At 34.8% G+C, this 16,047-nt stretch overlaps 1 protein-coding gene across 7 annotated transcripts in view; it reads right to left on the bottom strand.

Moving 5' to 3' along the window:
• The window catches only part of MPDZ (multiple PDZ domain crumbs cell polarity complex component), a 153,481-nt gene that overhangs the window by 91,546 nt on the left and 45,888 nt on the right, over positions 1–16,047 (bottom strand). For all 7 annotated transcript variants that reach the window (XM_059143564.1, XM_059143567.1, XM_059143569.1 and 4 more), the window contains 7 exons: positions 10,416–10,625; positions 9,854–9,993; positions 8,962–9,175; positions 8,109–8,237; positions 5,860–6,069; positions 3,439–3,553; positions 3,018–3,106 (listed from right to left, as the gene is read on the bottom strand). In XM_059143564.1, coding sequence (XP_058999547.1) covers positions 3,018–3,106; positions 3,439–3,553; positions 5,860–6,069; positions 8,109–8,237; positions 8,962–9,175; positions 9,854–9,993; positions 10,416–10,625 — 1,107 coding nt within the window. The remainder of the gene's footprint in view (positions 1–3,017; positions 3,107–3,438; positions 3,554–5,859; positions 6,070–8,108; positions 8,238–8,961; positions 9,176–9,853; positions 9,994–10,415; positions 10,626–16,047) is intronic.

Here is a 16,047-nt window from a genome sequence, read left to right as displayed (position 1 = left end):
ACTTCAGACGAAGGAGACCTCTCCTTTGAGTCAATAATTTCCTTTATTAGTGATCTTACCCTAGCAAAACCCTATGTGAGGTTCCACTTACCAGAAATAATGACAAGTTTGGAAGAAAGATATTGTGCTTTTAAATGTGCAATTATTTCAGGCCTCCAGTAAGGATCTGCTTCATTAATTAAACTGTACTTACATGCAGTGTTATACCAAGTATTTTAATGAATTACTCATTTGGTCTTCCTAAAAATTATACAAGGGAAAGTCTCCTTTTCCCCATTTTGTAGGTGAATGAAGCTTACTAAGCAGTTATCATGGGATCCAGCAATTCTATGCCCAAGTATAAACCCAAGATAAATGAAAACATATATCCACATAAAATGTTCACGGCAGCATTATCTGTAACAGGCAAAAAATGGAAGCAACCCAAATGTCCATCAATTAATAAATGGGTAAATAAAATGTGGTATATCCATACAATGAAATATAACTCAGTTACAAAAAGAAACAAGGAGTGGATATATGCTACAACATGGATAAAACTTGAAAACATGCCAGGCAGAATAAACCAGTCACAAAGGACCACATAGTACATAATTTCACTTACATGAAATATACAGAGTAGGCAGAAAAAAGACTGGTAGTTTTCTAGTGCTGGGCAGTTGGTAGAATTACGGACAGCCTGCTACTGGATATGGGGTTTCTTTTTAAGGAAACGAAAAGTTTCTAAAATTGACAGTGATAATGGATGCACAATTGTGAATATACTAAATTAAGCTACTGAACTATACCCTTTAAATGAGTAAATTGTAGGTTATGTGAATTATATCTCAATAAAGCTGATTTTTAAAAAAAAATGTTTTCTAATGGATTAAAATATGTATCGTGGGTGCCTGGGTGGCTCAGCGGGTTAAGTCTCTGCCTTTGGCTCAGGTCATGCATGATCCCAATGTCCTGGGTTCAAGGCCTGCATTGGACTCTCTGCTCAACAGGGAGCCTGCTTCCTCCTCTCTCTCTGCCTGCCTCTCTGCATACATGTGATCTCTCTCTGTCAAATAAATAAATAAAATATTTAAAAAAATAAAATAAGATAAAACAAACTAAAATAAAATAAAATACGTATCTCAGGGAAAAAAGTACCCTAGCTATGTTTTAATTCAGTAATAGATATGGATTTAGAGTCTATATCTATGCACACTCTCTCTCCACTCCTTTTCTCCAAAATTTAAAAAAAAAAATGTAGTTAATTTTCATCGTACGACAAATGAAGACACAGTGGTTAAAACCCATTCCCAGGTTATAGCCAACTTAAGTGGCAAGCACAGCTTGATCTTCACAATAGGTTTCAAGGGGTGAACAAGTGTGCTTAGTTTTACAAAACTAAGCCCAAGACGACTCAGGAAGTTAAAATGTAGAAGTGGGCACCCCTTTTTTTTTTAATTGCAGTAAAAAACACATAACAAAAAATTAAGCATCTTAACCATTTTTACCTGTAAAAGTTGAGTAGTGCTAAGTTTACTCAGTGTCATGCATAGATATCCAGAATGTTTCTACCTTGTGAAACTCTGTACCCACTAAACAGCTCCCCATGTGCCTCTCCACTCAGACTCTTGCAACAACCATTCTTTTTATTTCTGTAAGTTTGACTACTCTAGGCACCTCATGTGAGTGGAAACATACAGTACTTGTCTTTTTGTGACTCACTTATTTCACCTCGAATAATGTACTTAAGGTTCAACCATGTTGCAGGATGTGACAGAATTTCCTTCTTCATGAGATTAAATAATATTCCATTACATGTGTGTGTGTGTGTGTGATGGATGGATAAATGAACTGTGATATATAGCTATATATCTATAGATATCTATATATCTATCTATATCTATATATCTATATATAGATATCTATATCTGTATAGATGTATATCTATAGATATCTATAGATGTATAGATATATAGGCAGATATATATAGATATATCTGTATATCTACAGATATCTATAGATGTATAGCTATATATCACAGTTCGTTTATCTATTCATCCATCGGTGGACATTTGGGTTACTTCCTTATCTCAGCTATTATGAATAAAGCCACTATGAACAAGGAGTCTTATGTTAACATTCTACATTCTTATCATAATAAAATCCCAAGGAAACAACAAAGTCATAATTAAACATAAACAAATATATATTAAGATAAGTAGTATTCTCCAAAATGTCTTCCAAAGAATATTAATAGATGTTTGAGGAAAAAAGAGCCCACAATTACAAAAGTTTAGGAAAACCCAAAGTAAAATAGCTGACTTTTCTCTATTGCAGAACTTCCCCGAGTCTTCGATTTTTCAATGTGTATTATGAATCCATAAGAGACCTAATCAGTTTTTGCTAAACTTACCTGACCAGGAAGCCACTGGTGTAGGGTCTCTCGGATATGTGTTTTAAGGAGTAGCTAGGGTAGCCCAGTTTGCAAGAACACTGAACTGAAGTTGTATTCTGTACACTGCCTTTAAATAGCAATATGCTCAAAACATACTGAGGTTACTACAAAAACAATGACGGGCTTGATCTGATTAAGAGGGAGTTAAGATCTATTTCTTTTATTCCTGTATATTCTTAGAGCTAAAAGAAGCCCTGGACATGGAGCCAACAACAACACAGTGTCATTCCACTGATATTAAAGAAATGCACACATCCCAAAATTCAGACTCAAGTACATGAAACATTATGATATCTGGTCTTTAGATTGTCTGCAACTGAAGTATAATAATATAACAAACTCATTACAACCAGAAATCAGATATATCAGAAATTATTCTATTATTTAGAATTGAGATCAGTGAAGCTTCCATCCAATGCTCTTCCATAAAACAACAAAACGGGTAATTGTAATGACAGCTTCAAATCACCAAAAAGCTTAAATTAGTATGGAGCTAACTGTAGTTCTCAAAACTGAGCAAACTAGGAGAATGCATTTATCAACCATGAAAATTAACAAAGCTCTTATTAAATGTGTTACTTACTGCTATAATTTGGTCTCCAATTTGAATTCTTCCATCATGTTCAACAGCACTGCTCTTTGTAATGCTCTTTACAAAGATTCCTGAAGGTTCTAAGATTAGAAATAGGGTTTTTTTGTTTTTTTTTTTACTATTTGCAAAGCACACTCAAAAACTATCCATCCTTTATTCTCCAAATATAAAGTCCTAATTTTGAATAAATATAAATCAACAAACCATAGGAATAAACCCAACAGAAACTTAGTCTCGAGAATTAGACAGTGATTTTGTCTGTCAAGCACCGTATCAGAGTTTTCTACAGTGTATTATTCCTAAGGAAGTTTTTGATCCAACAATCTGAAAATACAGAATAGTAATTCACTATTTTACAAGACAAAGATATTAGAGGCAATTCCCAAATTAAAAAAAAAAAATTTTAAACTACCTAATTTTTTATCTCCAATGTAACCAGCAATGGTAATTCCTAATCCTTGGACATTTTTAGTGAGTTCTACATCAAATGTCTCACTTTCTTCACTTTTCTGAGTAGAAGCATCAACCTAAAATAAAATCAATCAATAAATATGCAGAACAATAAACCTGTAAACAAACAAGATAAATTCAAAAGGCAAAAAACAACCTATGTTTAGGAATAATATATCATAAGGTGGCAAAGAACTCTGCTAGAAAAGGACTACTCCTCCAATCATGGCAACATTAACTGAGCATTTACATTGTTACTCAAAAGTAACATCAGCAGTAAGGATGAACACCCCCTTATCAAAGAAATGCATTATTATTTGTGTATACAAAATTTTAAAAATCAAATAGTCTCTTATTAACAAGTTCTATTTTCAGCATGGTTATCTTTATGTCTACAACTGCAAGAACTTGTGCTTTGAATTCAGGTCAACATGTTCAAATCTGAATTTTTCTAATCATTGCTTTGCTCAACTGTCTACCAGGAATAAGAATAACAAGTCCAGCTAACATTTATTGAGCAGTTTCTACATAACAGACACTTGACATGTCTTAATTTACTCCTTAAAACAAGCCTGTAAGGGAGGTAAAATTCCTATCAGTTTTTCTCTGGGGAAAGTGAGGAACATAAACCTTTTCAAGGACAAACAGTAAGCAATCTATTAGAGGCACAATTCACATATAGGTAAGTGGGTTGCAAAACCCCTGGTCTTAAAATGCTCTGCAGGGTATAAAATGCCTAGTAGAATACAGGAGCCACAGTGTCCACTAACTTGTTGCTACTGCTATCTTAAGTGGATAGCTGAGGCTAACACCACGAGTAGAGTTAACCTGTCTTCCAGATATTTTATTAATATACTGATGGTGATTTTGAAAACCTGTGAAATGCAACATAGAGCTATTTAAAATTGTTGTACTGTATTTGTTTTGTAAATTCAGACTTTAACTTGAAAAGCTCTTTATATGAAAAGTATGCCTTTCTGCATTGATCTTCATTCCGAAAGACAGCTGACAACAGGTTTCTCTACCATGGAAAACTGTTATTAATTATACACTAGACTGAAGGGCAAGGTTCTCTGAATTCAGTGTTAGCAGACTAATGCAGTAAGTCATCAGCAAGCTTCTGGCATTATGTGCTTGTGTGGTACCAGCAGATTCCCCAGAGAACCTTGCAAAGATCACAACAGAATGAAGGCTCAAATGGACATACAGGTTGGGGCTTGCTGGTAATTTTTTTAATTTTCTTTAAGCAAACTCTGACTGTATCTCACTGATAGTCCATCTAAGTGAGATATAAGTTTATAGTAAAGTTTGATTTATTTTTTCATTGTACATAATTATCTGTGCAAACTTAGCAAAAGTTTAAAGTTTAGATAATTACAAGAAAATGACAGGATGAAATCTGCTTCAATTGAAACAAATGTGTTTTCTATTTTTAATAAGACTTATGCGAGTGCTATTTTAGAGGGTGGCAATTTGACTATCGAATGGTTTTAAAAGGGGCACAAGCTTCAGAAATGATGATATGCACAGAATAGATATTTTTCTAAGCTTTCAATTACATCAAGTGGTTTTCGGTATTGCATTCATTTATATATTGCTGAATAAATGTTTTGTTTACCACAAAAGAATGTGATTTAAATACTTTCACACACAAGCTTTCTTTCTTTACTTCTTTTCCTCTGCAAAAAATAGCAACTAACTCAATCCTAAAAACAACAGAATCATGGAAATTTCAAGTGTTCTAATAAAGTTTTAAAGGGCTTGTGGAGGAGGTTAGGCTATTAAAAAAGAATCCGTAGCAACTAATTAGAAAAGCTTTAACAGAAAAAAAAAATGATAGATGTTTTTAGATCTATGAGAAAGAAATACAGGACTTGCATTTGCTATAGTGCTTAACTAGAAATTGGATGTAATTCTGTTCTTAAATATTTAAGAGATTTTGGGATAAAATTATTTTGTTGATACTTCTACCCCTATTCCTACCCCCAAAACAGATACTAAAAGGGAAGTGACTGAAGGAGAATGATTGGAACTCACAGCCCACCTAACAGAAAGCCTTCTAAATAAAAGAAAGATAAAATTAAACATTGAATTATTAGTAGCAAATAACCCTTTAAAATTTTATCATCTTTCAAAAGATTATCCTCAAAAATGTGCTTAGAGAAAAATGTAAAAGAGTAACTTAGAATTTTTTAAAGAAACCTATTTTTCATCTGTTACACATGACTCCTAATTAATAAGATGTTATTAGTGCTGAATCTACACTTGAATTTTCATTCTTTAGCACTAATATATGAATATCATTAAGTCTAGTTTCAAAACATCACTATTATCTAAATGTTACTGTCTATGAGGTTCTGAGTAACTGTTTCTATCTACTTACCCGCATTTCTGGTGTAGAAGATGGGGATGAGGAGAGGGTGATGCCCAAAGAGGTGGGTGCTGCTGGTTCTTCAATGGCACCTCTTGCAATCATCAATTTAACCCTGTTTCCACACTGCCTGAGCACTTGTGCTACTTGCTCACTGCTCATTCCTGCTAGATCCGTGTCACCAATCTTTAGAATGTGGTCTCCACTGCACAGTCGCCCATGCTGAATAAAAAGATCTGTTAATCAGGCTACTAATATTTAAATTTCATCAGGGAAATCCTAAATGAGGGAAAGAAAATAATTTTAAAATAGCAGTAATGTGAATTAGCAATCACAGAACATGAAACGTGGTTGTTATTTTAACTGCCTTTTGATGCATCTTAACATTATTCAATGTGATATAAGTAACTGAAATTCACAAACATTCCTTAAATCAATAGTTGATAACAGCATTTCAATTCGATTTTTACCCACTGTATATATAGGAAAATATTAGTCTTTTATAAGTTTCTTGAGAATAGAAAAAAAGAAAAGAAAAGAAAATGCCACTAAGCAAAGATGAAGCATATGCAAATACACATTACTCAAAAAATACAGAAAACCACCAAAAAGCAGTGAACTAATACCACATTTCTGTCTTATACTTTCAGTTAAAAATCTCCCTAACAGAATAATTTTCAGATGAAATAGATGAAAATTTAGATGGAGTCTTACTATTATACAAACACTATTCACTAGAACTTTCTGCAGTGACGGAAATGCTCTGCATCACCCAATATGGCAGCTACTAGTGACAGGTGGTTCTAGAGCACCTGAAATCCAGTCCAACCAAGGAACTGAATTTGTCATTTTATTTAATTTTTTAAAATTTCCTTTATTTATTTTAGAGAGAAAGAGCTCAAGCGGGGTTGGGATGGGTGTGGGGTGAGACAGAGGGGCAAGAGAGAGAATCTTAAGCAGACTTTGTGCTGAGCATGGAGCCTGACTCAGAACTTGATCTCATGACCCAAGAGATCATGACCTGAGCTGAAACCAAGAGTTGGACACTTAACTGACTACATCATCCAGGAACCCTAGGCATTCATTTTATTTAATTTTAATTAATTTAAACTTGAATTTTAAAAGTAGCAAGTAGCTACAAGCAGCTACAGTATCGGGTACTGCAGTTCTATACTGAAGACAAAGCTCAATTTATTGCAGACCAGTCAACTAGGGGAATTTCATTAAATACTGTTAGAGGCTGGCTCATATTTAAAAGAGAGAAAATATTCACATTACTGAGCTACTGTCAATATCTCTACTGATAAAGCTGCCATTACACAGGCCTTTCATTTAGGAATACGAGAAATATTTCATGAACTGACTTAACTAGGTTAAGTTTAAACATACAATGCAAAAACAAACAACTTTACAACAAAATGTTATAACCAAAGAAAAAGTCACTTAACACTAGAACTTCTCAAATTAAAATATAAGTTATAACTAGTAATTTTACAACAACTTTTCTCACATATATATATTCCAGCAGTGTCACAGAACATAAATGGCAATACCAGCACAAACTAATCCAAGTGATAAAAATAGGCTGTGCTTCATTTACAAAGATGACAAGTGACCCATCACTAAAGGGACTTGTTTTTTCTCTCAATAATAAAGTATTTTTCCTTCCATAATATCTTGTGGCTGTAAAGCAGCTGACTAGTTTTACAAATACAATTTGTAATCATAAAATAAAGGGTAGCTACCTCTATAATGATCAAATCTATAACCTGGGCTTTAGTCTGTCGTTCTACAAAAGTCTTAAGATCATTGCCTAAAACTGTAACTTAAGGGGTGCCTGGCTTGGTTCAACTGGTTAAGCCCCCAACTCTTGATTTTGGCTCAGGTCATGATCTCAGGGTCCTGGGATCAAGCCCTGCACTCAGTGGGGAGTCAGCTTGAGATTCTTTCACTCCCTCTCCCTCCACCTTCCTCCTTGTTCTCTCACTCTCTCTCTCTCTCTCTCTCTCTCTGAAATAAATAAATCTTTAAAAAAAATAAATAAATAGAACTGTAACTTAACATCAATGTCCCTGTTCAAAGATCTTTCTCCCAGGGTTAAGAACATACTTTCGAAAAAGCCCCGCAAAACAGAAGCTTCTTCTAACCCAGCTTCTTTGACATTACATAAGGCCAGAGTTTCTTCTTCCTAAGAGAAAATATAAAAGATGAAGGCATACAATTTGATAAAGCAACATGAAACACCTACTGGAGTAGCTTACCTGGTCAGCTACTCCTCCAGGCAGAATGGTTTTTACTATTACTCCAGTTGCTTTTCCTCCAACGATGCCAAATCCTAGTCCAGATCCATCATTCACCAGTTCAATAGTCTCCACGTGCTGCCAGTGAACCTGAAAACAAAACTTCTACATGAATTTGAAAAAATTGGGGAAAACTAAAGTTTTATTATGATTGAGATTTTTGTGACTATTATATTGTGATTGGTATCAAATAATGGGAGTTCGGATATAATAATAAGCCTTAACAATGTCCCTTTCATTTAGTATACTTCCCTCTCAACAGATTGTTACTGCTATTGATTTAGTCATTCTTGAAATTATCAATACATCTTTTTAGTAACCACATTTAACCAGCTGAAGATAGGCAATGATTTGCAAGATCCTTTGTAGAACTTCTAAAAAAAGAAAAAGATCAAGGAAAAATCATCACCTGTTAAGATTATCTTCTATAAAATCTTGCTCCACAGGATTTCAAATTAGACGACTCCTTAAAGTCATTGACTGCTAACTCAAAGACTATAATTCTGTAATTTATAAAGCAAAAACAAGACTATTATCTGTCTACAGATAGAATCAGGTTTATTGAAAAATGGATTTTTTTTTTTTTTGAGGAATGTAGTCAACTAGAAGAATACATAAAGAAAGGTAAAAGTTGACTTAGAAGGTAGTAACTTAATTATAGTTAAATAACTAATATTCCAGTGAGAGAGAGATAAAAGAATAAAATAGGAAAAACTCATGAAATACAAGGACCTAAAAGAAACGGAAATCTGTAGAGTACCAATAAGAACTAGAAAAATAATATCTGTCCCTTTTACAAATCTTACGTACTCACCGGGTTAGAGTGAGCTGAAATTGTGCTGGCTGCAGATGGAGACCGGGACACTATGGGGCTGATGAGTTGAGGCAATGAGCCTCTGGCAATAACTAGCTGGACATTATCCTTGGCTTTCTGCAGGATGCTGATAGCCTGCTGATGTGTAATTGTCTGATCAAGTGCCTGTCCATTGATAGCAAGGATCTGATCGGTTTCCTTCAATCTTCCATCTCTAACAGGAATGAAGAAAGGGGTAGAAGACATCTGACAGCTTTCAAGAAAATGACAGCTTCTTTGGCATATATTTTCAGGGTACTTTTAAGCCAGTTTTCTAATGTCCACACTTTTTAAGCTTTTCCCTGTAATTTTTCTTTTAAAAATTTAAGTCTGGGTGCTCGCTTCGGCGGCACATATACTAAAAATTTAAGTCTGGGCTCCAGTTATCCACTCTTAATCAATCTCTCCCATCTCAAAGCTACCTTCTTTACAGCTACTCACTCAACCAGTATGTTTTGTCTTAGATAAAAAGCAAAGGTGGATACGTTTAGTTGTTTTGAACATATTAAAAAAATACAGCTCAAGTTACCATGGGTCACTTGTATACTTTCCAATACTGCAACTTTTAAATCTAATCAAAAAGAGCCCACTTAATAATTATGAGACTAATGTCCTACTCAAATTTTCCTTTCCTTCCTTTTTAAAAAGTGATTATCACTGCATTTAAAAGATACTCTCCCTTCCAAGTACTTGCTTTTTATCACAGTATTGTTAAAAATTTTTAAAAACTGATTAATAACAGATTACATTAAGTTTCTGTTTTTATTCATTTTCTTTCTCTAAATTTTCCCAAGGTCTTCAACACCTTCTGAATATAGTATCAAAAACAGAGAAGATGCCATGAAAGTCTTACCTGTGGGCCACACTGCCCTCTTGGATCTCCTGCACGAATATTCCCAGTTCACCCCGGTTTTCGCTCCTGAGTCCCACAACACTAAACCCAAGGCCTCCACATGGAGGTTTGAGGAGCTCAAAAACTTCTACATGGCGACCCTGTTCAGGAAACAAGGCAAAAAACAAAACTGAAAGTTAATCACTCAATTCAGTTATTTTATTAGAGGTATTACTAAGTTTAAAAAAATAATTTAGAAGAATTTCCTCAGATAACCTTTATCACTCATCACCTAGAATGATGTATTTTATTATTGATCCTGAAGAATGAAAAAAAAAAAGAAAAATGAAACAAAAATTTCTTGACCATCCAATCTCACGCAAAATTTACTTCTTTCCCATTTCAATTTTTTCAGATGTTAAAGATGTCCTCATAAATATATTTAACAATATATATTACATATTTATATAATGTAATATATTACATATTTATATAATGTAATATAAACATATACATATTCTTCCAATTATTCAGGACTTGATTACACTGTTCTATTGTAACTAACAAGAAGAAATATTCTTACCTGGGCCATATTTTTGATTAGTTGATCAAATTCATCACAAGCAGGTTTCCCATTGACATGTATAGTACCAGATCCTATAAATGCTTCCAAATTCCCATTATTTGAAGATGATAAGAACAATTCATTTTGCAGAGGAGGAATTACAGCTGGGCTGAGATTTGGAATGTGAGCATATTCAACATTTGAAATTGCCGATGCTGTAGTGTTTACCTGAGAGCAATATGAAGATTATTAACAAGTCTGACATTCCATAAACTATCTCGTAGAAAACATCCAGAGGGGTAATAATAAACTACACATGAAATTACAAAATTTCCATTTCCTTTGATTGAGCTACTGAATTTCAAGAAATTAATTTCAAAGAGAAAAATGAGAATAATACACAAAGATGTGTGTATAAGGATGCTCAATGCAGCATTGTTTTTATTAGGGAAGAAAAATTTCAAAACCTACCTCCAGTGTTCAACTTTAAGGTAGCCATTAAAACACACACAAATATACATATTCACATGCACACTGAAGTACAAAAGGCTAGCTATCGACCAATGTGTACAGTATGACACAGTGCACATTCAAAAAAGATGTTTATATTTATATTAAATGTGGGAAAATATACACATTATAAAATACTATAATAACATTAGTTGTCCCTGAGAGAGAGGGCCATTTAATCTTTAATATTCTTGAATTTTTAGAATAATATACATAGCAAAGAATTTGGTCTTTCCTGAAAAGAGGTCTGACCTGTATTCCCAGCTCCTAGGAAGGAACCTCTAAACCCTTGGAGCTTCCAGATATTCATGGTGAACTCCAAGTCCACAAGACACCAGCCCAAACTGACACTAAGCTAAATCACATAGACAGTTAATCATGCCTATGAAATGATATCCTAATAACGTTTCTGAGCACCAAACTCAGGTGAGCTTCCTGGGTTGGCAAGACTCCGTGCATACTGTCACACACCAATTCTGAAAAGCAAACATTTTGTGAGGAAAATGGAAGCTTCATATTTGAAATCCTCAGGCTATACTATGCATCTCTTCTTTTGGCTGATTTTATACCTGGATGCTTTCCTTTCAATGGACCATAAGCATGAGTAGAAAAGCTTCCAATAAATTCTGTAGGTCCTTATACTGAATTATCATACCTGAGAGTGGTTTGGGGAACATCCAGAACTTGAAGTTCATCTCAGAAGTAAAGGTAGTCGTTTGTGGATTCTTCCCTCTAACATCATAGTCAGACCTTAACTGTTTGCTCCTGGTATCAAAAGTCTCCAACAGAGTTGGAAATCTGGAGGACTGTGCCCTCAAGCCTTGCAGTTTGGCTAACTCCAGATACAATGACATAAGTAATAGCAATGACAAAAAAAATCATTCCATTCTGGAAAAGCATTCTATGATTACTTGTGTCTATTACATAGATTATCAGGTTAAAGCTAAATAATTTCCCATTTCTGTAGGATGTCTGTACTGCAAATTTTTACCCACAATTATTTATCAGAAAGAGTAAATCAGTAATACTTTGGATCACTCTCTGAACTCATCTCCTGCACTGTGTCCCTCACCCAGCAGAATGCATCTACATCAACCCCTTCACAGTTCCTCAAAGCAAACTGCTCACTCTATCAGCCATGTACATCCTTCCCCCAACATCTACATGCTTATTGCTTAATTTCATACAGGTGTGCTCAACTTCATCCCAGAGAAGCCCTCCCTGACAACGCTACCCAAGACAGCATCACACCACTAATGCTCCACGAGCCTATCCTGTTCTGTTTTTCTTCTTGGCACTTGCCATGGACCCTGTTGTCACGGAACTTCCATCCCAATCTCTGTGGACAGACTTGAATGTAGAATTCCCCAGTGAAGGAATTGGACTATTTTATTCTCTCTTATGTCCTTCATTCTCTACAGGAGTGCCTTGCACCGAGCTGGTATTCAATATACATTTGCAGAATAAATGTGTGTTTTTTTGTTTTGTTTTGTTTTGTTTTTTAGGGACTTACTCTGATTTCATCTCCCCAACAACTCTTCCACTGTCATTATTACCATTTTTCAGATGCCAATATTACATGAAGGCACACACCTAATAAGCAGACTATGATCTGGATTTTTTCAAGAAGGTGTTCCTATGCACTATACACATAAGAAACGGTCATTTGAGGTATCATTTCTAGAAATAAGACATTAGGTAAAATTTTCATTGACAGAGCAATCAAAATATTTTATAACATATTACTAATCCATGCCTAAGAGCATGTTACCTGTCCTTAAAATTAAATAGAAGACTCAGTAAGTTAACAAAGTTACCAATAACCCAACTTATACTGGCTTATATTATACTGGCAATCTACAATCACAGATGAAAGAGATCACTGAGTTGAGAAGAGGGTTTTAGGAATCCTCTCAAATGGTTATTTTAAAATCTACAGCAGGAATGATCAATTATTATTTTTTCAAAAGCAAGCTCCTTATGCCAAATTTGATTTTTTCTTTTTTTTTTTTTTTTTTTAATCCTGAGCCATGGCAACTTCAGTAAAGTCTGCCAGCAGAAGATACACTGCTCAGGTTGAAGCAGATGGCATAATGAAATATGTGACAGGCTGAGGATCCCACACACCAAGACCTCATGCCTATAGTATGTTTCCATAGGAGAAAAATATTTGGACTTCTGCTACGGTAAGCCAGAATGAACAAATCACATTCCAAGAATAGAGAGTTTATCTATATGAAGTTAACTGGTGAAACAGAAGCTCTGATTTTATGGAAGACTAGGTGTGAAAGAACTCAAAAGTAAAGTTACAGGACCAGAACAAGTACAGTACTATGAGAATCATAGGAAAGTACTGAATATCAATGGTCTTTTCCAAATTTGTTAAGGCTTTTACCAATGTCAATGACTCCTCCTGTCTCCTCTTGGCCCCTGAGGTCTGTGTAAATGTAAGAGTAGAGGTTAAAGAGATCACGTATTTAAAAACTACAATTTAATTATATCATCATACAAAAGGGTTGTTTTTTAAATGTGCAGATTTACACTCAGAGTAAAGCACAAAGGCACCTTTGACTCTGCCGTAACTATTTAATAAAATGGCTATCCAAGCTATAATCTCCTTGAGAAACAGAAATGGATCTTACTTGTCTTGATAGACCTGTTCATAGCAGACACAGCATAAATGTTTAATTAAAAAATCTTGACTCCCATCTTGGTTTATAAATATAAAATAAACAGAAGAAAACACAACTATCTGGTGATTTTTATATACAGATAAACAATCTGTATGATTTATGGAAGTTGCTAGTAAATGAGCAAGAGTCAATAAATATCTGTTCTCTGTTTAAGTTCTGGCTGAATATTTCAATCTTAAAAGGCTTTTTATGGTTTTAGTAAATAAACACATTAACTTAATTTATGGATCTGAATTAGTGCTAATACATAAAACATAATAAAATGAAGATTATGTAAATTACTCAACTAAAAAGTCAAAATTCTTTGTAAAAAGGCAGGATGAAACACCCTTCACATTTAGAAATATAGAACAAGCCTTCTTTTAAGACGCAGTCAGAGGGGTCCTGGGAGGCTCAGTTGTTTAAGTGTCTGACTTCCACTCAGGTCATGATCCCAGGGTCCTAGGATCCTCCCCCCATAAGGATCCCTACTCAACAGGGAGTCTGCTTGTCCCTCCACATCTCTGCTCACTTGTGTTCTCTCTCTCTCTCCCTCTCTTAAATAAATAAATAGATAAACAAAATCTTTAATTTAAAAAAAAATAGAATACAGTCAGAACAGAAATTGGTTGTTATTTCAAAAGGCCAGGTAGGGTAGAACTCATAACACAGGACAGATATATAACGTAAGTACTTTATTTTAACTTAAAGCATGGGTGCATTCATTCACAAATATCTTGATGCATGAGAGCTCCCCACTTCTTTTTTACATGAACTGCACTCATTTAATATGGTATTACTTTCCATCTCAGTCTCTTTAAGATGAAGCAAGAATGTGGACACTTGAGAAATAATTTAAGAAACCCGGATTTTTATGAGATCTTTCTTCAGTGTGTTACAGTTTGACTACACACAACCAATTTACTAACAACTGTTTTATCAATTCATTTACATAGTCCTTCAAAAGAATTTAAGTAAGTTTTCATGAAAAAAAAATCCTTTGCCATAAATTTTTATATTATATAACAAAGTCAAATAACTATAAAAATAATTATGATGGGCAAAACAGCTCTAAAAATGACTCTGATGAATGCACATTTATCTGGAGACAGCTGCAAAAGTACACACAAGAAAATGTCTGAAAATAAGTGTTTCGCACTCTAAGCATCAGCCATACATACACCTTGAAGAACAGTATCTTTCTGTCTAGCAAGTCACTTATTTGGAGGTGTGCTAAGAGAGCTGCTTCTGTAACAGCATCCCAAGAAAACAAAAAAATTGTCTTTGGTTCTCTGTACACAATTAAGCTGACCCTGTGGAAAGAGCTACATCAGAGTTAACCCTCCCATTGAGATCAATCAGAAAATTTATAGAGAGTGCTGTGAAAAAATCTTTAAAGGTATCAGGAAGAAACAATCACTTCTACCATATTCTAGTCATCAGAAGCAAATCAATAAAGCGACCCCACACTCAAAGAGAAGAGATCACACAAGAGCGTGAACACCAGAAGGCAGGGATTACCTCCATCCCAGAGGCTGACTACCACAGCACATCATAGTAAAACTGTTGAAGGCCAAGACAGAGTTAAGATCTAAAGCCACCAGAACAAAAAGGCACCTTATCTTCAAAGAAGAATAAAACTGACAACTAAACTTCCAAGTTAATCAATGAAAAACAGAAGACAATAGAATTTAAAAAACTAAAAATGAAAAAAAAAAATCAACTTAGCATTTTCAGAATACCTTCCCTACACACACACAGAGACGGTACTGCTTCAGAATTCTACAAAAGAAATACACAAGTAAATTCTCAGAAACACAAAAGATCCCTCAAGAAATTTCCCTAATGCAGAAAAAAGACTGGAGAACACAAAAAAGGGGTTTGGGGTTTTTTTTTTTTTTTAGATTTATTTATTTATTTAATTTGACAGAGAGAGATTACAAGTAGGCAGAGAGGCAGGCAGAGAGAGAGAGAGAAGGAAGCAGGCTCCCTGCCAAGCAGAGAGCCCGATGTGGGACTCGATCCCAGGACGCTGAGATCATGACCTGAGCTGAAGGCAGCGGCTTAACCCACTGAGCCACCCAGGCGCCCCAAGGGTTTAAAGTAAATCGGGGCACACCTGAGTGGCCCCATCTATTAAAAGCCTCTGATTTCGTTCCAGCTGAGTTTGTGATCTTGGTGTTATGATATGGAGCCCTGCATCAGGCTTTGCACTCAGGAGTGAGCCTGCTTCAGATTCTCTCTCTCCCTCTGCCCTCCCCCCATTCGCTCTTAAACTCTCTCTAAAATAAATAAATAATTTTTTTTTTCTTTTTTTAAAGGGATGGAGTTTTAAATATAGGTAGGAATGAAATGAAATATAGATACGTACAGAATAATTACACAGAAGACACAAGTAGGGTACAGGAGGTTGAACTGTACTAAGTTTCTTTAATTTCCCAAGAAGAAGCAAAAGTTCTAATTAAAGT

The sequence above is a fragment of the Mustela lutreola genome, chromosome 12, assembly GCF_030435805.1.
Source record: "Mustela lutreola isolate mMusLut2 chromosome 12, mMusLut2.pri, whole genome shotgun sequence".
Lineage (NCBI taxonomy): Eukaryota > Metazoa > Chordata > Mammalia > Carnivora > Mustelidae > Mustela > Mustela lutreola.
The sequence above is the reverse complement of the archived record's forward strand: the minus strand, read 5'-3'. Positions and strand labels throughout refer to the sequence as shown.